At 40.8% G+C, this 23,205-nt stretch overlaps 1 protein-coding gene across 1 annotated transcript in view; it reads left to right on the top strand.

Annotated features, from left to right (window-relative positions):
* The window catches only part of STMN2 (stathmin 2), a 41,921-nt gene that overhangs the window by 3,815 nt on the left and 14,901 nt on the right, over nt 1–23,205 (top strand). Inside the window, exon 2 of the mRNA XM_030012602.2 lies at nt 22,913–23,008. Within this exon, the coding sequence (XP_029868462.1) occupies nt 22,913–23,008 (96 nt within the window). The remainder of the gene's footprint in view (nt 1–22,912; nt 23,009–23,205) is intronic.

Below are 23,205 nucleotides of genomic sequence, written 5' to 3'. Positions count from 1 at the left end.
TCATTCGCATTTTAGTTACAAGCTCAGACCTCGATACTTAGCTTGATGGATGCAATGTCACTGCTAAGTTTGTCTATTAAGTGAGTACTACATTATTGTTTTATCTGGTATGTAAACATACCTATGAAGTCATAAATAAGTGTATGGTTGTGAGTTTAACTGGTTCAATTATTTTAATAACTAGGCTTTTTTACTGCAAAGGGGTAAGCATTCTGCCTCTGATTTGCCAGTACACTTAAACAGTTGCTTGATCTTCAACAATTGCACATGAGTAGTCATCTGGACATCAATGGCAGCGACAAGCTTCGAGTTAAACAACATATGGCTAAGCGCCAGGCTGAATTTGGACTGAACATGCTCCTTTCCGTATTATGCAGTTTTTAGCAGAAGGTTTTTACCTTCTCCTTTTATAAATAAATACAGTTCTTCCCCTTTTATAAATAAATGAACACAAGTCAAGACCGAATTATTTTCAACTGTCAGAAAATTATATATCTGAATAGACAAATAGGAAATTACTTTTAAGATGAGAATGAATGTAGACAAGATTCAGAAAAGAGTTTATTGCCTCATAATGTTAGCAGAAATGTGATTTGACTGAGACACCATTATTCCAAATTTTGTCAAGATCTAGCAGAAGAAACATCTCAATTTGTTTATTTTTCTGAGAATTGTGGTTACTAAGCTAATATAAAGTTACTGGCAAGTACAATTCACCGGAGAAGTGAAGGTTAACACCAATTCACATTCTTTTCCTGTTTTTAAAGAGTAGATTACTTTTCCTGCTTTTGAGAATTAAGGCAGTAATAATTTTAAAAACAGTCCATATGGCTAAGAATTTATACTGCCTCATAGCAGTTCTTTACTTACCCTGTGAAGTATACAGGCAGGAGGAGGGAGTGTCATCTATTCCGTCATCTTATGGAAGAGATCCCGTAACATGCTGAGGAAATAAAAATAAAATTCAGCTGCTTGAACACTTCCAAAATGTTCTCTCACCTCCACCTCTATCACCTCTTTGTCCCAATATAAGTTCTATTTAGACTAAAGGCTTCCCTGTTTAATAACCTATTCCTGTAATTCATTCACATTGATTTTTTTCAATTTAAATTTCCTTTAATTAATTAATTAAGCCTGGATTATTTTTTTTTAATTTCTTTGGTATTTGTACTACAATAGTACATTTCACTAGATCACATTTTGCATGCCTATTTTTTACTATAAATATATGTGTAATCTAACCTCATGGTTAGATTTTTCTCAGGTGACACTGATATTCATCTCTTTAGAAAAGAATTCTCCATTTTCAAATTAATAGCATTAATTTAAAAAGCTCATTACAGAAGAGAGATGGGACACTCATATCCAGCAATATATTTAGATAGCATTTTAGCATTCAAAGACTATACAACATTAACTAATTAATTCTGCTAAAAGCCTTCTGTGAGAAGTAGGCTTTATTATATAGTCTGAAACACAGAGATCAGAGGGTTCCCACGGCAGGTAGGTCTGGGCAATGCTTGACCTGTGCAGCAGCATTTTCATGCAGGTCTAATTTAACTACCTTATTAGTTTGTAGTCAAAAGGAACAAGAGATCTTCAGCACTCCTGAAAAACATCAAGCCTTAGGTGTCTTAAAGTAGGCATCCTAAAATGGTGCCACTCCAAACAATTGATACAGTTGGAAAATTAACTCACTAAAAGCTTTGCTAAAGATTATACAGCAAGAAAGCCGTCACTTGAACGTACGGGACTGAGGGTGGCTCCTAGCCCTGTGACCAGTGGGCAACGACACAGCTGGAAGTGAAGTGCTCCCACAAGTCTTCTTGCAGCGCATGCTCTCCCCAGGCTGGATATATATTGAGTACATTTGCTTTTCAACTTAAATTATCAGGCTTCAAAGCCCTTTATCCTGGCACTGCCGGTAGTTCTGCCCAATGCTTTAAGGAGGAGCAAATGTCGCATCATGAACCAGCAGTGCTTACTTACCTCTGCAGTAACTACCTTCAAAAACCCAACGTTAGTTCTCCATATAAATCACCTTTATAAACAAAAACACTTGCTCTCATCAGGTGGCTTGTAGAGACCATGTCTTCTTCAGCAGTAGCCATAAAATGGATGATAGATGAACCAACTTTGCAAATGAGTCTTGCCTCACTGGAGCCAGGGGAGTTCAGCCACTGGCCTCAGCACAATCAGCTTTAGCCCGTGGGGACACAGAAATTGATAGCTGATTTGAAGGAATGGCTGCTATTCACAATTCTTTCTAGGCTATGCACAGTCGTCATGCTATGAATTCTGTGGACACAGTCTGAGGTGGTGTTGGTTTTCATTCAGTTTAAAAATACTGTTGATCTCACTTGGAAGTGTGAGTCCCCCTGTGAACATCAGCCAGCAATTCTACCTGGGACGCATACCTCAGTCCTGCAAGGTGCTGGGCACCCATCACTACAGTGCAGGCAGTATCTATTGCTCTAGTTGCTCAGCACTTTTGAGAAACAGAGAAAAATTGCTTTGAAGACCTCAGTCAGCACAGACCTGCCTCCTCAGTCAAAAAATTGGACTGATGCGGAAATGCTGGCTCCTGGGAACAAAGTATTCAAGACATCGTGTGTCTGAGCAATACCAGCATACAAAGCTGCTCTGTAATTATTTAATTTTCTCTTCCACTTACGATGTTTTTCTTTTTCCTGTCTGCAAATACATAACTTAACAAATGAAGTGAATTTAAGCTCTTTCTGCCAGGATGTGCAGTTAAACTGATGCACAGTATCCACACAAAACAGTAGACTTCGCTGAATACATTTAGAAATGTTATTTTTTTTGCAGGTACAGCTGTCTGATCCAAATAGTTCTTAAATAAATTATGATTTATGCACTCATTCCGATACACAAAACCCATCACTGTTGTAGCAGTTATTGCGTGGAGAAATTGTGATCCTCCAGGGACGCAATCACAAAACAGGATTGTTGGGGTTTGTTTCACCAGTTTTGCCCCAAGCAGGTGGTTTAGTTTAGAGAGGTGGCTGAGGATAGTGTTTGTAAGCCTCTAGGGCACCTGCGGTGGGATACAGGTGTGACTGTACCTCCACAACACCTGGGCAGAGGTCAGTGCCTCTGGCTACGGTCACAGCGCATCGCTGAGGTTTGCCCAGAGTGAGGGTACTCATCACTCAGTGACCCGGAGGGAGGTGCAGGGGGGAGCGGTGAGACTTCAGCCGTCCTCGGGCACTTCACCCGCAGCCGCAGAGAAGCCCTGCTTCGGTCTCCTCCATCGTGGTGGGAGGAAAAAGAGGTGGCGATGGGCACACTCCTGCCCCTCAGCCAAACAGCTGGTGGTTGACCTCCAGGTGTGGTGGTGGGATGTGGTGGCCCTTGTCCCTGCATGTCCTCCCTCCCCAGAGCACACCAGAGCCACCAAGCTGTGGCCCCTTCCCCCCCCCCCCCCCGCCGTGGGAAAAGCATCGTGCTGGAGAGGGGACGAGAGAGCACACAGCAGGGAGGATGACCTCCACCTAGGAACTGGGAAGCCCTGGCTTATAGGACCATCGCCGGATTTTGCATGATACAGCAAAATAGAAACAGTTGTGGGAGCAGAAAATAAAACTTGAGTTTCTTTGGGTGGCAGTTAGGACCCTTCAGCTTGAATCCCCTCCTTTCTGGAAGAGATTGAACCCAGGTCTGGCATTTCCCAGTCGCAAGTGCTCACTGTAGACAGTTGTCCCAAAGGGCAGGAGTAAGACGGCCAGCAACGTTTCCCCTCAGCTGCATTTTAACAGAGAGCAGTGGCTGCCCCTGCATTCCCCTCAGCTGCATTTTAAAAGAAAGGAGTGGCTGCCCCTGCATTTATGAAGGACCCTGTCCTATCTATGTGTGCCACGTGCTCTCAGGAAATAGGCTACACAGATTTCTTCAGAGGATGGGGTCTGGGTTGGAAGAACACCCAATTCCCAATGTTAGGGGATTAAACATTGCAAGTCTGAGGCAACCTTGCTTGTACAAAAAAGTAGCACCCTACAATGCACCGCCAATTTGAAGAGCACAGATTGTGGTATTTATGATTTTCACAACCTCTCTGCAGCCATGCAGGAATTTGCAGAATCCACATTTTGGATTTAGAAGCCTGAATTTTTCTTAAATATCATTTTAGGCACCTAGCTACTTTATTGGATTTGTCCCATAATCATTTTATGACCTGACTTTCTCTTCATTAAGATGGGGATAATCTTACATACTTACCTCAGAGCTGTGATGTGAGATTATGTTCCATACTGCAAGGAAATGTGTAACAATGCTCTGATGTTATAGAAGTTGCAAAAATCCGTACTGATCAGATTAGGAAACAGAGCAACATACCTTCTAAAGCTGTATTAGCATTCTGTGCTATTCAGGTACTTTTTATAATCCTTAGGGAATTTCTTAGGTAAAGAAAAAATAATTATGTGTATATTTTATACTACTGATTGGCGTAGAGGTCTTCAAATTGAGAATTTATATTAAGCTAAGGTATGCTTTACCTGAAGCTAGCTAAGGTACCTTTTAATGCTTAAGGTTTTTTACATTTAAATATATTCACTGGCCACTAAGTGGCTACATAGCTATAACTTTTGATCTTGATACTATTTTTGATCCTTTCTAAAGTTATTGAAAACACAAATTTTCCTTTTGGCCTAAGATTTCTAATACACATATGTTCAAATTCACCCTCTGGTTTCCACTAGGATGACTCCTGATGTGATTCCATTAGCAGAGCTCCCTGAAGTGTCTAATATTATTACGGTTATTATTTTTTCCATTCAAAAGACTGTAGAGACCACAGCCAGGCCAAAGATGCACAAAAATGTTTACCTACATTTGTATATAAAAGTGTAGCAAAAATGAAATTTTTTTGTTTACTGTATATTTGCACTGCAAATCCTCCAGTTACCTGAATGGAGCTGTAAGAAACATTTGCATGCTCCAAGGAAATCTTAATTTAAAATGAATGCATGAATCAAGCTCTGTAATTTTTCAAAGACATTTTTTGGAAGTGAAATTCACTTCTGTAACCCATTTTATCAGCCATTACTAAATACCACATTTAATTATTTTGATATATTTGTTTCTTACATCACTCATGAAAAGAAAGAGCAACTGATGTCACTCAGGAGTCATGTTTATAGTCACTTGAATATACAGTCTTTCTCTCCAGGTACTGGCATTTATTCAATTTATTATGTAGGTGTAATACAAAAGACTATTTCTAAGCTAATATCTTTTCTGTGTGTTTAGACATTTTTTGATGCTGTCAAGACTGCAGTCAGGGAGCTTTCAATATTATATGTTGTAGATAGGAAAGAAGCCCATACTCACTGTTGTTTAAAAACTGAAATCTTTAATATTTGTCAAGAAAACAATTGTTCTTAAGGCAAACAGCTTCTTTCTGGGGAAACAATATTCCACCTCTAAACATCATTATTTTTGAAGTAAAATACCAATAATGACTTCTTAAGAACAGTAATAGTAAGTTACATATATATTTTAATCGGCACCAAGGATTCAAGTTACTCCCTTTTGAAGTGCATTCACATTTTTTGCAGTGAAACATAAAGAAGGGAAATACCTTACTTAAAGAATCATACTGTGTTAGAGTAACAGTGTAAAGAATTTCACCTGCTAGTGCTGAGAGGCCTGAAAAACAGGATTAAACATGACAGAGGTACTTTAAAGTGTTCTGCAAAATTTTAGGTATTACTTTGCATAGCTTGCCAATGCTATTCAGAGGCCTCAGCTCTGCCGGCATCCTGATTTCTGCACAAAAGATGAGAAAAGTACTGTCAAGGGTAAAAAATTGCAATAATAAAAATAAATACCGAACCCTGGCAGAAAATTCAAGGCATTTAGAGAAGCAAACAGGAGTAAGCTACAATACAAAGGTTACAAAATTACATTTAGTACATTTCTATGTAGTTACACAGATATAATTTCCTAGATTAAAACAAAAATTAAGAAAAAGTATCCTGGAAACAGAATATTATATCAGATGGACCTCAGTCTGTCCCTGAGCTGCTACTCTAATATTTTTACAGTCTTTTTAGTGCCATTTACATATGAGATGAAGGTCTGAGCTAGCAGTCAGGAAGATTTCTATTTCAGACAACTCTGAACTTTCTTGTGAACAATCTGCCCTGCTAATCAGGGTTTCCCATCTGCTCCATCCCCACCACCTACTGATTTCCAGTTCCAGTCCATTTCCTTGGTACCCTTTCCCTCATTTTCTTAACTCATTCTCATTATCCAGTCAGTTACAGTGTCACCCTCATTCTTGGTCCAGTTTCAATCATGCCATCCCTTGACTGACCTTACATTTGGGGGGTTTTTTTCTTCTTTTTTTTTTTAATTCATCTGCTCTCAGCAATTTCTTCCACCAGGCGGAGTCAACTCTCACCTCTTCACACAGCCCATTCCTTCTGGTAATCCTCCACACTTCTGTGGGGCCGGAAGGGCAGGAATTAAGACCACAGGATAGTTGTTTCCTCTTCTTTTTTTCCAATTTCCAGCGCTCCTCTGGTCCACAGTGACCAAGAGGAGCCGTGTTTGAAGCATCACTCTCAGCCCATGTGGAATCAGTCATGTCCAACACAAAGTGTCATCAGAGAAATTGGCTGTAAAGCTTGGACATGTCTCTCCCAGCCACGGCTGAAGCCTGAAATCAGATATTTCAATGACTTATTCCACAGCCAGGCCTGGACAGATTTTTCAAATGAGGAATGATTTCCTGGCACAGAGTGCTAGAGCCTTTCAAACAAATGCAGTAAGTGCTTGTTTAGTTTACCATGTGCATGTATTTTTCCCTAGTCATCTTCCCAGAAATAGTGAAATGATTTTTGCTAAAAGCTTGTCCAAAATTCAGCAAGAGGCAGCCCTCCAGCCAAGAAGACTGTAGGCCAAATCATTGTAATTTACCAAAGCGATGGTCAGTGGAAGGAGGACTCCCATGTTTTCTAATGCAGTGGAAGATGGGAAATAGCAATGGCTCACTGTGGTCTATGGGTCATACATTTAAGTGCCTAAGATGTGCAAATGCCAGGAATACCAGTCTTGCTAGAATTAGATCCTAAACCAGTGGAAATCTATGGTAGTAGACTCATGTCGATTTACATCTGGTGAACCCATTTTTTCCCTCTTTAAATCTCCTGAAGCATCAGCTTAGGAAGGAAACGTCTCCTTTCTTATTTTGAAAAGTCATATAAAAGCCAGCTGCACTAATAAAGAAGAACTTGATTATACAGGAAAAGAGACTTTTTTATATGGGAAAAAGAATTTGATTATACAACAAAAGAGAAAAAACAGGCTGTTGTAAGTTGACGTTTGGATATATCCAGCTCCTGCTACTTTTAGAACATACTGAAAAATATGACGGCCAAGCCAGTCCTGGAAGTTTGATAAGTCTGTTACAAAGGACAGGCTGAACAGCACAGAAGCAGCTCTGATTTGCCTTTAATGACAGACTGTTGATGCTGGGATATGCTGGTGCATAGTGCCCTGAAAATATAGGTATTGCAAGTGATGATCCTTTTTTATTCTAAATGAGCCAAGCACCCTCACACCAGAGCCCCACAGAAATCAATGGAGCATCTCTGCAGGGATCAACTCCTCATGTGGTTAATTTAGTAGCAAAGCAGTGTCTCTGAATTCATCAAGAGCAAATGTGTAAGTGGAGGCCAGTACTGCTGAAAAATAGAGATAGATAGATAGATAGATAGATAGATAGATAGATAGATAGATTGCTACAGAGAAATAAATAGACTGACAGAGCAAATGAATTCTAGAAATCTTCAGTAATATTTCAGAACAGGAAAAAAATCACTAACTTGAAAAACAGTATAAAAGAGGGAAGGAGAAGACAAAAGATGAAAAACAGAGGTGGATCATGAAAGACTAAATTGGGAGCAGTCACATTACTGAAAGTCTATATAAATTGTTATAGTATAGACATTTATGCATTAATTTTACATCTTCAAAAATCAATGTATTTCTATTATGCAAATTTGAGCAAAGTGGCTTAAAACACAGGTCACTTCCTTTGACCAGTGGTTCTTGTCCTAGTTTTGTTGTAGCATCAATTGCAACAAAAATATCCCACCAGCAAATGTTCTCTGTCAGCCAATTTAATCAATTCTGAATAATATACTAATTTCTTTGCACCATCAGCATGGTTTCAAAGAAGAGGCTGTCATTCTTTATTTTTCTTTTCTTCTCATTAATTTTACACATCTTCTGATTAAATTACTCAATAATATTTATAATCTATGCTTAACTGTGATAAATTTTAGCAATATGCTGTTGAGTGGTATCATTCTTTTCTTAATGGAGGCAATCAGATGTTTGAATGTATGCATAAAGACATGGTAGGATACAATAGTAGAAGTATAAATCAGGTAATTAGTAATAATAGCTGCATAGATAGTTTAGTTAAAGATTATAGAGAAAAATCTGAAAGCCACAGAATAACAGATACGTAACGAATACCTCAAAAGTTTCATCTTAGAAAGCCCCCCCAGAAAGCATCTATTGGATAAAACTTAAATGCACCAAAGTCGAAGAGAGCTTTTTGATTGACTTAAAATGAGGCTGGGATTTCATCCACGAATGATCTGATTGCTAGTAAAACAGTATTAATCAGCTCAAGACCAGGGCTGACAAAAACTTCAAACTATTGTAATTAATTTTACTGGGAGTTAGGAGAAGTTCATGACAGCAGAGTGATGCAGGACACGGGCCATATCTTCTAGATGGGCTTCTAGAGGACCACTGATAAATGGCCACAACTCAGTGGATGCTCAGGCTGAAGCTTTATCTTAGCATACCTACTTTGCATGTATTTTTTCTCAGGCTAAGAAAGGATGTGCAAATTGGAAAATGCTTGTCACCTAGCAAGAGGCAAGGTTATTGACTTCACACAGGTCACTTCATTGATTGTTGTCACTGCTCAAATCAGTTTTACTAAAAAAAGCAAAGAACGACCAATTAAATAAATCTCTGAGTTATTTTATGGTCTGGATTAGGTCTTAAGTTTGATCTATATAAATGTTTTCAATTGTGCCAATTTCTGGTAAAAACAAGCACATTTATATCCATGTGCTCTATTTCCAATATGATTTTATGGTTTTGCTCAATAACAAAACTTGCAGAGACACCAGATTTGTTGAGCTACAGAAGTTAATACTCACTGATGACCAGACTGCTATTTTATTTGCAACAATTCCAAGAATAAAATGATCATTTAGACTCCACTGGCTCTACAAAATCGTCCCAGTGAGGCAAAGCCAAAATTTAAAAGAATAGTGATAATAACTCTCTTTATTTGCTTTTATGTATCTTTTTTATTGCCTGTGTCTACTCTGTATGGCTTATTGCTTGCTTTGCAAGCAAGCTTAAATGCTGAGAGAGTTTTTACCAAATCTGAAAGGGTACTTGGAAGACTGCATTTCAGAAAAGTGGTGGGATGGCTGGGGAGGTGGCCTATGGTGATGGCCACATCTGAAGTCCGGCCGCTGAACAGCTGGGGTCTCTTCCTGGTGCTACCCCAACAAGATGCTCTTGGAACATGGCAAAAGGAAACCAGGAGGTTCTTTGGCAAGAAGGGAGGTTGGATGGAGGGCAGCAAGTGAGTGGGTGGTTGGGGGAAGAGCCAGGAAAGGAGCCCGAGGGATTTGGTTCTGTAGTGTGCTGGGGATGAGCTTACCAAGAGTCTGCAGCCAATGCACAAATCCTGAATGACGGCAATAGTGCAGAGGGCCAGTGAGATGAGATGTTGCACTGACTACATGTCTTGTGGATAAGCTGCCTGTGAAGGTGGTAGACTTTTAATTACAGAAAAACCAAGCTTGCTGTATTTGCAGACTTCAAAAAGATGTTTAGAGAAGCTGTTCTTTTTGCACGTCCAAGTACTTTAGAAGAAGCATGGAAGGTGGCTGCAGGAGATTCCTGCCAATTTAAGCATTGGGATAGCAAGCACTAAAAGATGTGAATAACAAAGAGGAGTGGAGCTGGGGCTGTAAGTTGCTAACAAGCCCTCCCTCCCACAGTGGCACACAAAAAATTGAGCTCGCTCTGGGAATTGAACTATGGAGAAACTGGTTGGAAGGACATCTAGAGGTTATCTAGCCTGCCCTCCTGCTTGAAGAAGTACCGTTGCCACTTTGTCTAGCCAACTCCTGAATGGATGATCTTACAACTTCCCAAACCACGATTTGTGGCTGTTGTTCTTTCTTCTGTTATCTGAAAAGAGTTTGGGTCTGTCTTTCATTGATCTTTCCTTCCAATAGTTGTAAGCAGCTTGTCCCTTAGCCACCTCTTTACCCAACTAAATAAACCTGACCCCCTCCATTGCCCTTCACAGGCCACATGCTTAAGGTCCCTCACCTTCCTGGTAGCCCTCCACTGGACCTTCACCTCTTCCTCCATGTCCCTCTTAAATTGGGGGGCCCAAAACTGGATGCGGTACCTCAGGTGCACTCCACAGCATCACATACTTTCAACCACTGGTGAACTCAACCTCCCCTCCTGTAGTTTCACACACACCTCTGCTTCTGGCCTGCTGCTTCTCTCCATTTTCCCAGTATGGCCCCTTTAAAAGAAAGGTGGAAGAAATAGCAAAAAAACTCCTCCTTGTGAGACTTTCAGAGCCAACCTACCTATGCTGAATTTATTTCTGTAAATTTATTTTTAAAAAAAAGTCACTGCCCCAGTATCCGTTCCTATTTTGATGCTTAGACTTCACCTTTCAGCACTGATGGTTATGGGTTTGTGTAGCCACACACTGAAACATCTGAAATCTCACTTGGGCATTTTTACTCTCTTCAGGACTGTGTAGAAGACTAGAAGTAAATTATCTTGTGTCTTTAAATGCTGTGAGAATAGATTTTCATAGTGAAAACATTGAACACTGAAATGTCTAGAAGTAGCCCCAGTTTCTAGATTTGGGGACCTGCCAAAAGGTACTTTTCCTAGTCATTCTGCTGCCCACTTATTAGGAGATAACACCAAGTGAAAAGATGAGTTTTACAGAATCTGCTTTGTATCAACATGGTTGATCAGGGAGTTGCTGTCATTTTTGTTTACTCTGTGCAGTGCTTTCAAAGTCCTTCAAAACCTAAAGACATTATTTTTTAACCAAAGGATTTCTCCAAGCATAAACACACCGTTGATAGGCTTCCTATGCAGGGAGACTCTTAAATTAGGGACTAAATTTCTCTAAACCCAGAAATTCAGTCCTTTGGAATATCTTGTAATTAAATAAATACAGCCCCTTGTTCCCACATATACCCAATTGAGTAGACTCTTAAATTTGTATAAAAGCATTTAAATTTCTATAGTCTTTGTTATGAAAAAAGGGATTTAAGCCATAGGATATAAAGTACCAGAGTATAAGGCAGAGTATCAGGTAATCTGCAACACAGTTTCCATTATCACACCTCCTTGGGTTTTAAAGCAAAATCCTCCACAAATACGAGTTATGTCGACAGGCAAACTGTAATACCAAACAGTTTTATACAGAAACTGAAAAGTCATTTACTAAGAGCTTATTTTGTTCTGGCATTCAAATTTCAAATACTGCTATTAATTAACACAATTATAATATGTATGCCATTGTCTGTATTATTGCAAGGATAGGAACCCTTCATTTTTAAGTAATCTACTTACATACATTATTTGCAATTGTGTGCAGAAAGCAAACTAATGCCTTTTTTCAAACTGATGAGACATCCTTATTTTAAAATGTCTCACAAAATTAAAATTCCATTCAAAACCCAGAAGAAAATTGGATTTTTCAAACTGTCTCCTTTCATTGTCTTTTGCATGTTGACATTTAGTCGGTAGTCATGGCAGCCAGTAAAGTGATTGTGTAGCATAAAGATGCAGTTACACATATTTTGTTTTGGGTTAAGTACATTAAATACACGCAGATTGCTCAAAATCAACCAATAAACTTACATAAAAAAAGCTCAATATATTTTTATGTATACACATATATGTAAACTAAATAATGAATGCTTCTATGTGTTTGATATTCAGACACTGTAAAATGGGGTTTCTAGTCTATATTAAATGATTAGTTTGAGGGGTACCTTCCACAGTCCTTACAGCAGCATATTGTCTCTAAAATGGATTCTCCTGATAATTATGGTATGAAATTAATTGCAATAGGTTCTGCACTCAGTGAAATGACTCAGCAAGCAAGGAATACATTGAATTACTGGAATGGAAAGATCAAGAGTCCAGGCCTACTGCAAATTATAATTGTGTTTATCCCATATAATATAAACACAAATTTCTAGTTAGCTGATCACCCTCAGTATTTTCTTTGCCTAAAGCAAAAAAAAAGGCACCTTGCAATTGAATTTGCTTATTGTTTTCTGAGCCTTAAGTTATGACTAACTAATATTCTGGCCTTCATCAGTTCAAAGCACAATTTTTAAAATATTGGAAGACATCAAAGATATCTGCACTTTGGAATGGCACAGGATATGTATTAATGAGGGTTGTGGTTACAAGCCCTATATGAGTTATAAAAAAAAGTCACATTTTATATCCGACTTGCAGTTCTATTAAAACCACATTTGTATCTGATCCCAGAAAAATGGCAATGACCAGCCTGTCTGTTAATGGAAACTGGCACTGTAGCAATGCATCTCTGTTCCCTTGATTGAGGTACTCCATAACAGCTGAGATTCCCTGAATGATGAAAACACAGAAAGTTGGGTTCTTTACCCATTCTTTCTTAATTGTCTGCTTTGCTGAAGCATTTTGGGCCATTCCTTTGCTTGATGCTGTGTCAATGGCTTGCTTTCAGAACATATGGGTAATTCTGCTAAAAATTTGCTCTCTTGAGAATCTCGGTATAGCTCTTAGAAAAATTTGACTGTAGTCTCAGTCCAAAGATGGGGGGAGGGATTTCGTAACGTAATCGAAGTAATATCAGTACAAATCCAGAAAGGATCTACTGTGTCCAGATGAAAAGAAACAGCAGCAGAACTCTTACCTCAATTGCGAAGACTGACAATATGCCAGGATTATGTCATTACTCTCTAGGCATGATAATACACAGCCGCCATGGAATAAAATTACATCCAATGTCAGTGGGTGATGCATGGCTGGGTGATGCAAGACCAGGAAGAGTTTGAGCCTACATAAAGGGATCAGGGTGATGCAAAATTAAGTCAGTGGAAGCCGCTGAAGAGATCATTAGTAAAAATTGAATAAATGCCACCATTCCAAGCACACGTGGCTGAGGATGAGATTCAGAAAAATAAAAGAAATACTGGCAGACAGTTCTGCCACACCCTGCTCTAGTAACCCAGTCTTACTGTGCTAAAACAGAACCCGTAGCACAATTCATACCTTGGGAAGATGCTGTTTGATCACAGTAGGCTGCATAACTAAACCGTTGCCATTCTATTTCATCATACTTGATTTGCATCCTCACTCTAGGGGCTGTTTCACCAGCCAGCACCCGTATTGCCTGCAGCACTCTCAAAGAGACAGCCTGTGCCAACGGAGGTGTCACTCATCCAGAAATCAGGAGACCTGTGTTCTCCATGAAGGTTTTCTGCAGAGCGGGACTGTTTCCACCTCTGGGTCCTTTCTCCCCCAGCATCCCTTGCCTGTCTTTCTCACACCATAAGCTCTTTGGCATAGGGTGTTCGCACCTGACATGTTTGTACAGAAAGTAAGTAGTGCAGATCTTGGCTGGGCCTCCGCGTGCTCCCACGATACAATAACGAGATGACCTTAAGAGCATACTGGGAGACAGCAACCATCTCTGATAGCCTACTCCCTGACTGCTGGGTCCTCCAGGGGAAACTAGTGTGCTCAACAACAAGGACTCAAAATTGCACTTTCCACCCAGTGTGTGGATCGGCAGCAAGCTGTAGGCACGCTGCTGTTGTGGTGACTGATACCTGCATGCCGGGGCCGTCAGGGGAAAGCGGGCTGCCTGCAGGCTCTGCAGCTTCCACGCTGTGAACTCAGTCCACCCCACCCCACACTCACAAAGACACTGAAGCGGTACCACCTCCGTCGCAAGTCCTTCCCTGGTGCTTCAGCCACCAGCATGGCCCCAGGACCAAGCCAAGCACCACGGCTTTGCACCCAGGAAACAGCATGGCTCGGGGGGCTCCCGAGCACTTCTGAGGGAAGGATCATAAATCTGGGGTTTGTGCTGCTCTAGGGAAGTCCTGAACCAAACTCCACTAGGCTGCTGTTCTGGCAGGCTAGTACAGGCAGTAGCCCCAATCTCAGAAATGCTGAGACAAGATAACCTGTGTACAGCAGGCTGTGTTGAGGAGAGTCTCTGAGAAGCCTTCTGCTTTCTGGCTGCCTTCACGCGTGAATATGAGCATTCCTGAAAACGCTGCTTTTAGCCTGCATGGAGACAGATTCTGGTTCAGTGCTGCTTACCAGGGGGGGATCTTCAAAGCCATGTTAGTGGAAATTTTGAAGTGAAATATCTGTCTTTTTAAGCCATTTTATATGTGACCTGTCTTAGAAGGAAGAGTTTAATGGCTTTGTGTGCTGGCAAAAAGGTGTGTCACAATCCTTCAGGCATACAATGCGAAGGAAGTACGTTACACACAGTGAGCATTAAATCATGAAAAGCAAATCTGCCCATTCAAAAATTCCAGGGCTTAAGGTTTTGATTCTTATATAAGATTCTGAGTGATAGCTCAGGGGATAGGGATTTTGCTTGAGAACAGGAAAATTAATGATAGGATCAGACCCAGAATGATATGTGCAAACTCATTACTACTACTCTATCAGTAGTCCTAAACTAAAAGTAAAACTGAGGATTTTTCTATAAGACCTGACAGAGCCAAGCTTGCTACAATACCAATCAAAAGAGACTGTTTTCCCTGTGTGCAGGTACGTAACAAAACCAACAACAGTTCTCACGCAGGTAAGGTGAGCCAAGTAAGGAGGGTTATTTCCTCCTGGTGCAGCTGCTACAGCCTATTCACTTTTTCCATCCAGTTCACATTCAGGAAAATTTCTTTGGTTCACATCATCCCATAGCTGAATTTCCACAGTGTTTTGTGCTTCCGCAGAATACAGGGGACAGCAGAGAGCAGAATGGTTGCTGGATGGGGCTGCCTTAAAGATTTGCAAACTACTGATGCTTACATGACTTTCACACTTAGGGGATCATAGTGTATCAGGAACTATCGATGGCTGTGGTGGCCTCTTATGAAGGTAGGCATAAGTTCAGCATCTTAAACATCAGCATCCTGCCAAAGCACCTGAAGGACAGGGGTTGAACTTCTCACTGCAAAAAAGTAAACAGTTGTTTTCAGTTAACCAGTAGGAAATCAAGCTGTCTTAGGAGTACTGTAGCCTTTGAGTTAATTCCTCACTGTTCATCCTCTCCGTTGTCTTCAAAGTCTGTTTTAGTAGCTCACATCCTTTCCTACGTAAAAAGCTCTATGGGAAGAAAATAGGGGGAAGGGAGATGGGGTGTGGAGGTAGGGAGGGAAATATGGGGGGGATGCCTTGAAAAATTTGCAAAGGCAAAGCAGACCTTAAAGAAGGAGGTCTTCTCCCCTTGGGAAAAAAAATCTCTGGAATTTTTGGTTTCACCCTGGCTGAAGTTCCCTGAAGTTCAAAGGGATTTCGGGAGGGCCACAGACCTCTGTATTAGCATTGGGCTCCGTGGCCTTCCCCTCAGTCCTGGAGGGCTGTTGGAACTGAAGTGCCAAGGGCGGCTTCATGCCGATGTGATGCACTGGCTCTCCAGAGGGGTGGCTCAGAAGAGGGAGTGTAGCATCTGTCTCTGCCACTGCTATGGACCACTTTCTGCAGAACTGGAGAAGGACGAGAAGCTTACCCATAGCTTTCTTGTCTGTTCTACCCATGTTTCCACCAGCATGCAGTGTGATGAGGCTGTCAGCGCCCTGGACAAGCTCTGGACAGACACAGGTCTGTGTTCCTTCCACACTGGAAGGAAATGGGTATGTTTCCATTTCTATAAGGAGACAGTACAATCTGGCCCAAAACTCTAATAGTGACTTCAGCAAAGCATCTGCATCACTGTTCGTTTTGAGTAACCATCACAAGACTTTATTCTTTTCCAAATTCAAAAAACCCCTTCCATTAAAATCTCATTTTGACAATGCGGTGGCAGTAGCCCAACAAAATAGTCCCATTAACTCAAGTCATAGATGACCATAACAGTCAGGGTTCAGTAACTGGGTTTTCTCATTGCTTCAGCAGTGAAAATCACATAAATTGAAATAATACAAAATGGTAACTTTACATCTTAACATTACATTCTGACATCAGAAAATAAAGTGAACAAAGACGTTTGAATCCAATCACACACATTAAGTAAAAATCACAGACATGGCATCTGGAGTAGTCCATAAATCCATAGTCGTGATCAGTGATTAAGCTGTAAATTTAGGGGCAATTTTCAGTCAGACTTGTGCTACCCTCCAATCTGCGTGTTTGCATCTACACACCGTAGATGAAAGAAAATCATTACTGGGCAGTCTTTGCATAAGCAAACAGCTGTTTGTGTATTCCTTGGGATGGGTTTTCCAGCCAGATCCTGAACTATGCTGTAGAAGTGGCATGCAAGGGCTTGCACTTGAGGGCAGGGTTCATTGGTACAATTTGACACCGTCTTAATAGGAAGCTGAAGGGTCAGATCTGTTGCATCTTTTTTTGTGTTTTGAAGAACTGATGCTACAGTGCTCCCGGATTTCACTGCCACCCTGTGCTTTTAGGAATGACATTAATGCTTGATTCCATGCCAAACCATTTTAAAGCCGTTTGTTAAAAGTATCTCTTGTTGGAGAGACTAAAATTGCTAATACTTCTGCCAAAACCTAGGTAGCTTTAGTGACCTCAGAACAGCCATGAGGGCTATGGAAATTAATGCCTAAAACTACTTTTTAAAACTCTCAGTTGCCACAAAAGCAGATTAGATCTGTCCAAGTTCATTCTTTCTCATTTTCTGGACATGTAATAGGAAATGCCAGTCACTGTTGACAGAGGAAACTCAGTAATTCACAATTTCTTTTCCTCATTTTCTGTTTCTTGTTTCCTTTTCATAGTACCTGCTTTCTCTATGGCCTAGATACAGAAATATCAAATAATTCAGAGGTGAGGGGCATGACCAAAACTCTGTACTCATATCTATATTAAACTGTATTGCAGTATATGAAGAGTGCAATTTTAAAGACTTTTAAAGAATGGCCCCAGGTGAGTGAGGGTCCCATGCCCCCTTTCCCACCAGTGAAGCAGGTCAGCGCTGTAGGGCATTAAAGAGCCTATGAGCTGTTAGTACAATTTAAAGCAAGCTTATTTTTGTTGGGGAAACTGGAAGAGCACACATATGCATAAGGTTGTGAGATGGACTTGCACCAAATACTCTGTTGAGCAGTGTTTTGCATTCAGAAAGACAGTAACAAAAATAAGCCCCACCTATGTGAACCACCAAAATGAGATGTCACTCACGACTGAGTGTAAGGGAAGGATAAGATGTATTCACTGCAGGGGCTTTTGCTTTCATTCTCTCCATCACTGGCAGCTCCATAAGCTTATAAGCATCCTTAGGTTTTTTGACAACAGAGAGAGATTCATTGGCCTTAAGACAACCTAATTCGTTTATCTTAGACATCTCTGTTGGAATGGGACCAGACACAGTCACTCTCTGGTAGTGCTTATCTCTCCATTGACTAAAAAGAAAGCTTTCATAACTGCTGCAAACTAGCTGTCCTAAATATTAGATGGCCAACATTAATTAAAGTGAATGTCAGACAAGTGCCAAAAATTAAATGGTATGTAGGATCCCTCTCAGTCATGCCCCATCTTGAGTTTTACTTCTACCCATCCCCATCCCATTTACTAGTCCCAGTACTAGTTCACCACTTTACCAGCACTCATCATGCAGCTTACTTCAAATACCCCACCAGCTATGGGGAAACAATTACGGTTATGATCATATAACACCTTTTCATTTGACAGAAAAGGATGCAACACGGTACTATAAAAACAAAAATTACTGGCCAGCAGAGCGTTGGTGTTCACAAAATGACATGGCTTTTTGTGACTTAAAGCATTGTCTCGACAAACCAAAAACTCTAGCACCTCAAGGGGAGCATTAACAAAGTGAAATTTGTAACAAACTGCTTTGTCAATAACATCCGTGAGAAATCGATGTAAAGGATGGCTGTGGTAGGTCTTCTCTACCTTGACTTTCATGTTTCACCTAATCTTACTCTTGCAGTCTCTTCCAAAGCAGAAAACAAAGCAGGATTTCAGTTCAGTCTCAGAAAGCTGACTGTCTCACAGGTGCCTGGCAAGAGAACACGGGGCTGAACTGTGTTACAGGTTGCACATTTTGACCATGGGCAACGTGCCAGTTTCTGTTTCCTTCCAGGTGTGCAGAACTTCCAAAACTAGTTGGCTAGTGGGACTTGAAGTGTCAAAAATCAGTAACACTTTATTATATGTGGACTGGATTCAGTAAGGCAAAAGGAATCAACAGATTTGCCTTCATCAGATGTTAATTATAAGTAACATTTACACTTATCTCTCTGCTTTCATGTGTTAAAAATAGTCTTGCTTATGAATAATGGTCTCTGCTGTGACACAACAATCTGTCCTAGCTGTGCTTTGCCAAGGAACAAAATGTAACCCAAATTGCCCATGGCCCATCAGTCAGGACAGATTTTCATTTTACAGTGTAAACTGTAAAAAATTCCTTATAGCTATTGGATAACCGATGAGGTGGTTTTACTGGTGGTTTCCCTAATCTTCCTGTTTCTCCCAGCAACAAATAACTGGCTGCTGACTTCTAATGGCAGCCATAGCATTCTTCCTTATTAGCTTCACTCAATGGGCAACTGAACTGCAGGACTGGTGATGGACTAATTTTCTGTCGTCAGTGGAGGAATGTGGGATGTATCTGAATAGGCATATTATTTGAGATCAGGCGAGCACTTACAAAGAGAATCATCAAAACACCCCAGCTGACCATGCTTTGCTCACACTGCAGAGCAATCTCAAGAGTGCACAAACTGGTTTACTTGATAGGTAATGAAACTGGAAGATGTGCAATAGCAGTATATCTACTGTGCTCCAGGCACTAATGGTTGTTTAGACCATGGGACCGAACTAGTCTAAAGAAAAGACCCCCCAGATATATACAGCATCGGCATGGAGTCCTTAGAATTGCTTCCCCCCAGAGATCCAGTCCTGTGCTTCACTGCTGGCTCATGCAGACATAGCACTGGTGCCCTTGAAAGCCTCCGGGAGATCTTACCTGGACCAGCAAGTAAAGAGCCCACAGATAAAGAGTATGGAAATGTTCACCCAACACAGGGAGTGGTTTCACAGTTTTTAGACAGAGCTGTTAAAACTAATGCCTGGAGTTTGAGAAAAATAGTGAGATTGGCTTAAAACAATGATATTAAGGTGCATTTGGGACTCATTCAGAAAAAAAATCTTTCGTTCTTGAGTTTCAAAGCTATCTTGAGTTTCTTCTCTGAAGCTGTCAAAGCTTTTAGAGGCATTAGATAGTACTTCTAAGGCGTTCTCTGCAACTCTGAATATGAGGAATTTATTTTTTAAAAAGTAGATGAGGTTCTGAAATAATCACACAGCTTCAGAATTTAAGACGACCTGTAAATACTAGGCTATTCACAGCAAAACTGCAAGAATTGCTAATACTGAAATCCCTTCTGGTTTTAGCAAAAATCAGTGTTCTGCTCTTGCCCAGCTTTGAAGCTTTTAATGCATATAAACATTTAAATCTTGCTGCATATAACTAAGAAGATTCTGTTGCCATCTTTTGTCAACATTGTTCTTTCCTAGCAATTTCCCTCTCAAAGCTTTTGTAGTATTACGATTACCATCATTTACTTTCCTTCATTTAACTTGCGCAGTTAATGGAATGATATGTACCCTACATGACTGCACAAGGAGCTATGTAATTAGCAAGCCAATTGAAACACATTTGGAAAATAAACTTTGTTGCAATCACTGCTTGTCTTCAAGGGTTTTTAAAAGCTCCACTATAAGACAGATAATTTTTGTGCCTATTTCAGTTAACACAAGAGGTCCTGTGCAGATTGCATAAATGCTGTGCTGTTGGCTTTCTGGCCTAAGCGTGCTGCTTTTTTAACAGAAAAACATTTATTTTTGGGAGAATAGACTTCCATAGCTAAAACACTAACTCCTCAGAATTTGGGAAAGCACAGTTATCTCCCTGTTCAACCTGTGTGACATGGGCCTGCCACTCTTATCAGACCACTAACTGGGCTAACATTACGGCTTTTTTTTTTAATGTATAGCAGTTTAAGGGAAGGACAGCTGAGCAAAGCAGGGCTCCTGCCACTCCATGCTGCCAAATAAGCTGCTCTTTCCCTGGTCAAGGGTGACAAGCCATCACAATGCTGATGCTGGACACCTGAGGAGCTGTGTAGCTCTTCCTCTGAGTTCCTTTGAGACCCTCAGCCCTTAAGTCTCCCAACGGGAAAAACAGTACTTGTCAACACGGCAGGTTGGTTGGTTCCCAGCAGCCTCCAGAACTTTCTGTGAGTATTCAAGCCAAGTTCTGATTATGGTTGAAGGACTTTCTAGGGCAAATGGAGACTAAATCAATAGCATGAAAAAAGAAGAAAGTAATGCTTGTAAAGCATGGAAAGTCATCCTAATTCTGTCAGTGGCCGGAATGAAATAGGACAATGATTTCGCCAGCGTGCTTTCAGTGCAGCTATTGTTCCGAAAGGAAAGAGAGCTGAGCACGTCCTTATCTTTCTCCAGCCATGTTTTGCAGATGACAAGCTGGGAGAACAAACACCTTTTTCCAATTGTTTTAAATGCTGTTAGAAAACAAGACATATTCAATGTCAAGCAAAGATAAAAAATAATAACAAAGGTCCCAAAAGGCGGGATTCCTGGGACACTGCTTTGCATGCCTCTTTCTATAAAGATATTTCAAGGTATACATTGTAGCAGTGATTCAGCAGACCTTGTGCAAGAACATGTAGCTTTCAGCTTGTGTCATCGATGGCCATGTCCTCAACATGCAACCCAGCATCCGTTTTCTGTATGTCTGCCAGCCTCCCGGGCAGCATGCGGGGTCTCGTGTGCTCCCACTCCACAACCTCCCTGCTGAAAAGGATGCAATTTTGGTGGTGTGGGCAGCTGGCTGGGCAAGCCCTCCTCAAAGGACAGTCAGGACAACCACACCTGTGTGCTTAGAATTGTGCAGGTGGTTAAATGCTTTGTTGGATGGAGGCCTAAATGAACATATCATTATGTTTGACTATTAACAGACATCAGTTGGGCATGACTTGTCTCTTCAGAAGATTTTTGAGTTACTCCTTGCAAGTTGGTACTTAGGTTTCAAACCAAAAAACTTGTCAAGTCCAAGCTTCCTTGACAGCCTCAGTTCACAGAAAGCAAACTCTTCAGTACACTCTTGACCTGAGATGCTGGCTTTCACCAATCGTTTCCAAAAAGCTGTATGTCCTTTAGGTGGGTTATTTAGCGTCCATGATTAGAGGTCCCCGTGCAAAGCTTAGTTAGATTAATCAGTCATCCACTGACAGCTAGAAATTCATTCCTAAACTGATGGATCATTCACATACCACCAAGCAGCACCCAAAGGCCCTCATCAACTTCAGAGGCCTTTCTGAGTAGGAAAAACAAATTCAAAAAGCACAAGAGCATCCATGAGAAAGCCTGAATGACAATTTCATATGTATCCACAATTGGACGATCAAAGGGCTGTCCGATTTTTCTTTAGTAATATCAAGGATTAATTTGGTCTGATCTGTTAAGTACAACACGTTCAGCCACAGTTATATTTTAAGCCATGTTTCCACATGCTGGCAGCAAGTGTGTGTTTGCCTCTGTAGATATGATTTTGATAATAGCAGGGATTTGTGTGTGCCAGGATGAATTTTGAAGCAATGCCCTTCTCCCTGCCAACATATATACTTTATGCAGTGTGGGCAGTGGCTAGGGTATTGCTCCAGGACCCAGGAGAGCTGGCTTTAGTCTGGGCTCTGTTATTGACTTGCCAAGTGACCAGATACAAGACAATTTTCCTACTTACAAGCTGGGATGATAGCAATTAGAAGGGGTGAATGCAGAACATTGTCTAATGGTTAGGTATTGGTATCACCATTTCTAGACCAACTCCTCCTCAGTCCATGACTGGGCCCTATAGGCATTACAAAGTCAATAAAGGTAATACCGTAAAGGTAAATTACAAGGGTATTTGTTGCATCGAGTGATATAAACTAGACCCGAGTATGGAAGCGACATGTTTTGGCCAGTAAATGAAGAAGGAAAAGCTTTCTTTCAAGTCATTACGCATATTAAGGACATTATGCAAAGGATTTGATAAATGTATCCTCATTTCTGGTTTTATTTTTAATTATCTGGATGACATTTTCATTTGTAACAGATAATGTCTTTAGCATCTGCCTATGGCAACACATGGGCAGCATTTCAGAGCTGTTCTCAATTGCATTTGGATACGTCAGAGAATTTGTAAGAGCTTCATGTCTCTCCACCTGCCAGGAGAGAGTGTAGTCATGGCACTCTTCCAATGCTAAATACATTTCCTAGTAGCCATATTCACTTTCTATAAACCAGATAGAATGGTCTGCATTACACCCAAGTCTGAGGTCATGTAGGAGATCAGAAGCAGTCCCTGCAGTACTGAGCATCTCATGTGTGATTTGATAAAGGCTCGATGTTTAGAAGAAATAGTTGAAAGTAAATGTTCTAGAGAAATCTGCCAGATAGGTGATAGACCAGATTTGCTGGTACCCAGCCAGCCACCTCAGCTAGAGATTCACTAAGGAGGAGCTGGGGACGTGAAGCATGCTAACAAGATCTCTCATTTCAGCTTACAAGGAAAAGATGAAGGAGCTGTCCATGCTCTCTCTGATCTGCTCCTGTTTTTACCCGGAACCTCGCAACATGAACATCTATAAATATGATGGTGAGTGGCTTTCACTGGAAATCATCCTGCAGGTCAGATAATGTGCTAGTGCTGGGAAATGACTCACTTCACCATCCCAGTCCATAGCGTTAGTCAGTGGATATTTTGCTGATGTAACAATTTATTTGCTGCTTTGGGCTATTACTATCTACTGATTGTGTATTACCCGTGATGCTGGATATTGTTCCTAGTAGCAA

This window comes from Aquila chrysaetos, chromosome 4, assembly GCF_900496995.4.
Source record: "Aquila chrysaetos chrysaetos chromosome 4, bAquChr1.4, whole genome shotgun sequence".
Lineage (NCBI taxonomy): Eukaryota > Metazoa > Chordata > Aves > Accipitriformes > Accipitridae > Aquila > Aquila chrysaetos.
Note: the sequence above shows the minus strand (reverse complement) of the source record. Positions and strands in the feature narration are given on the sequence as shown.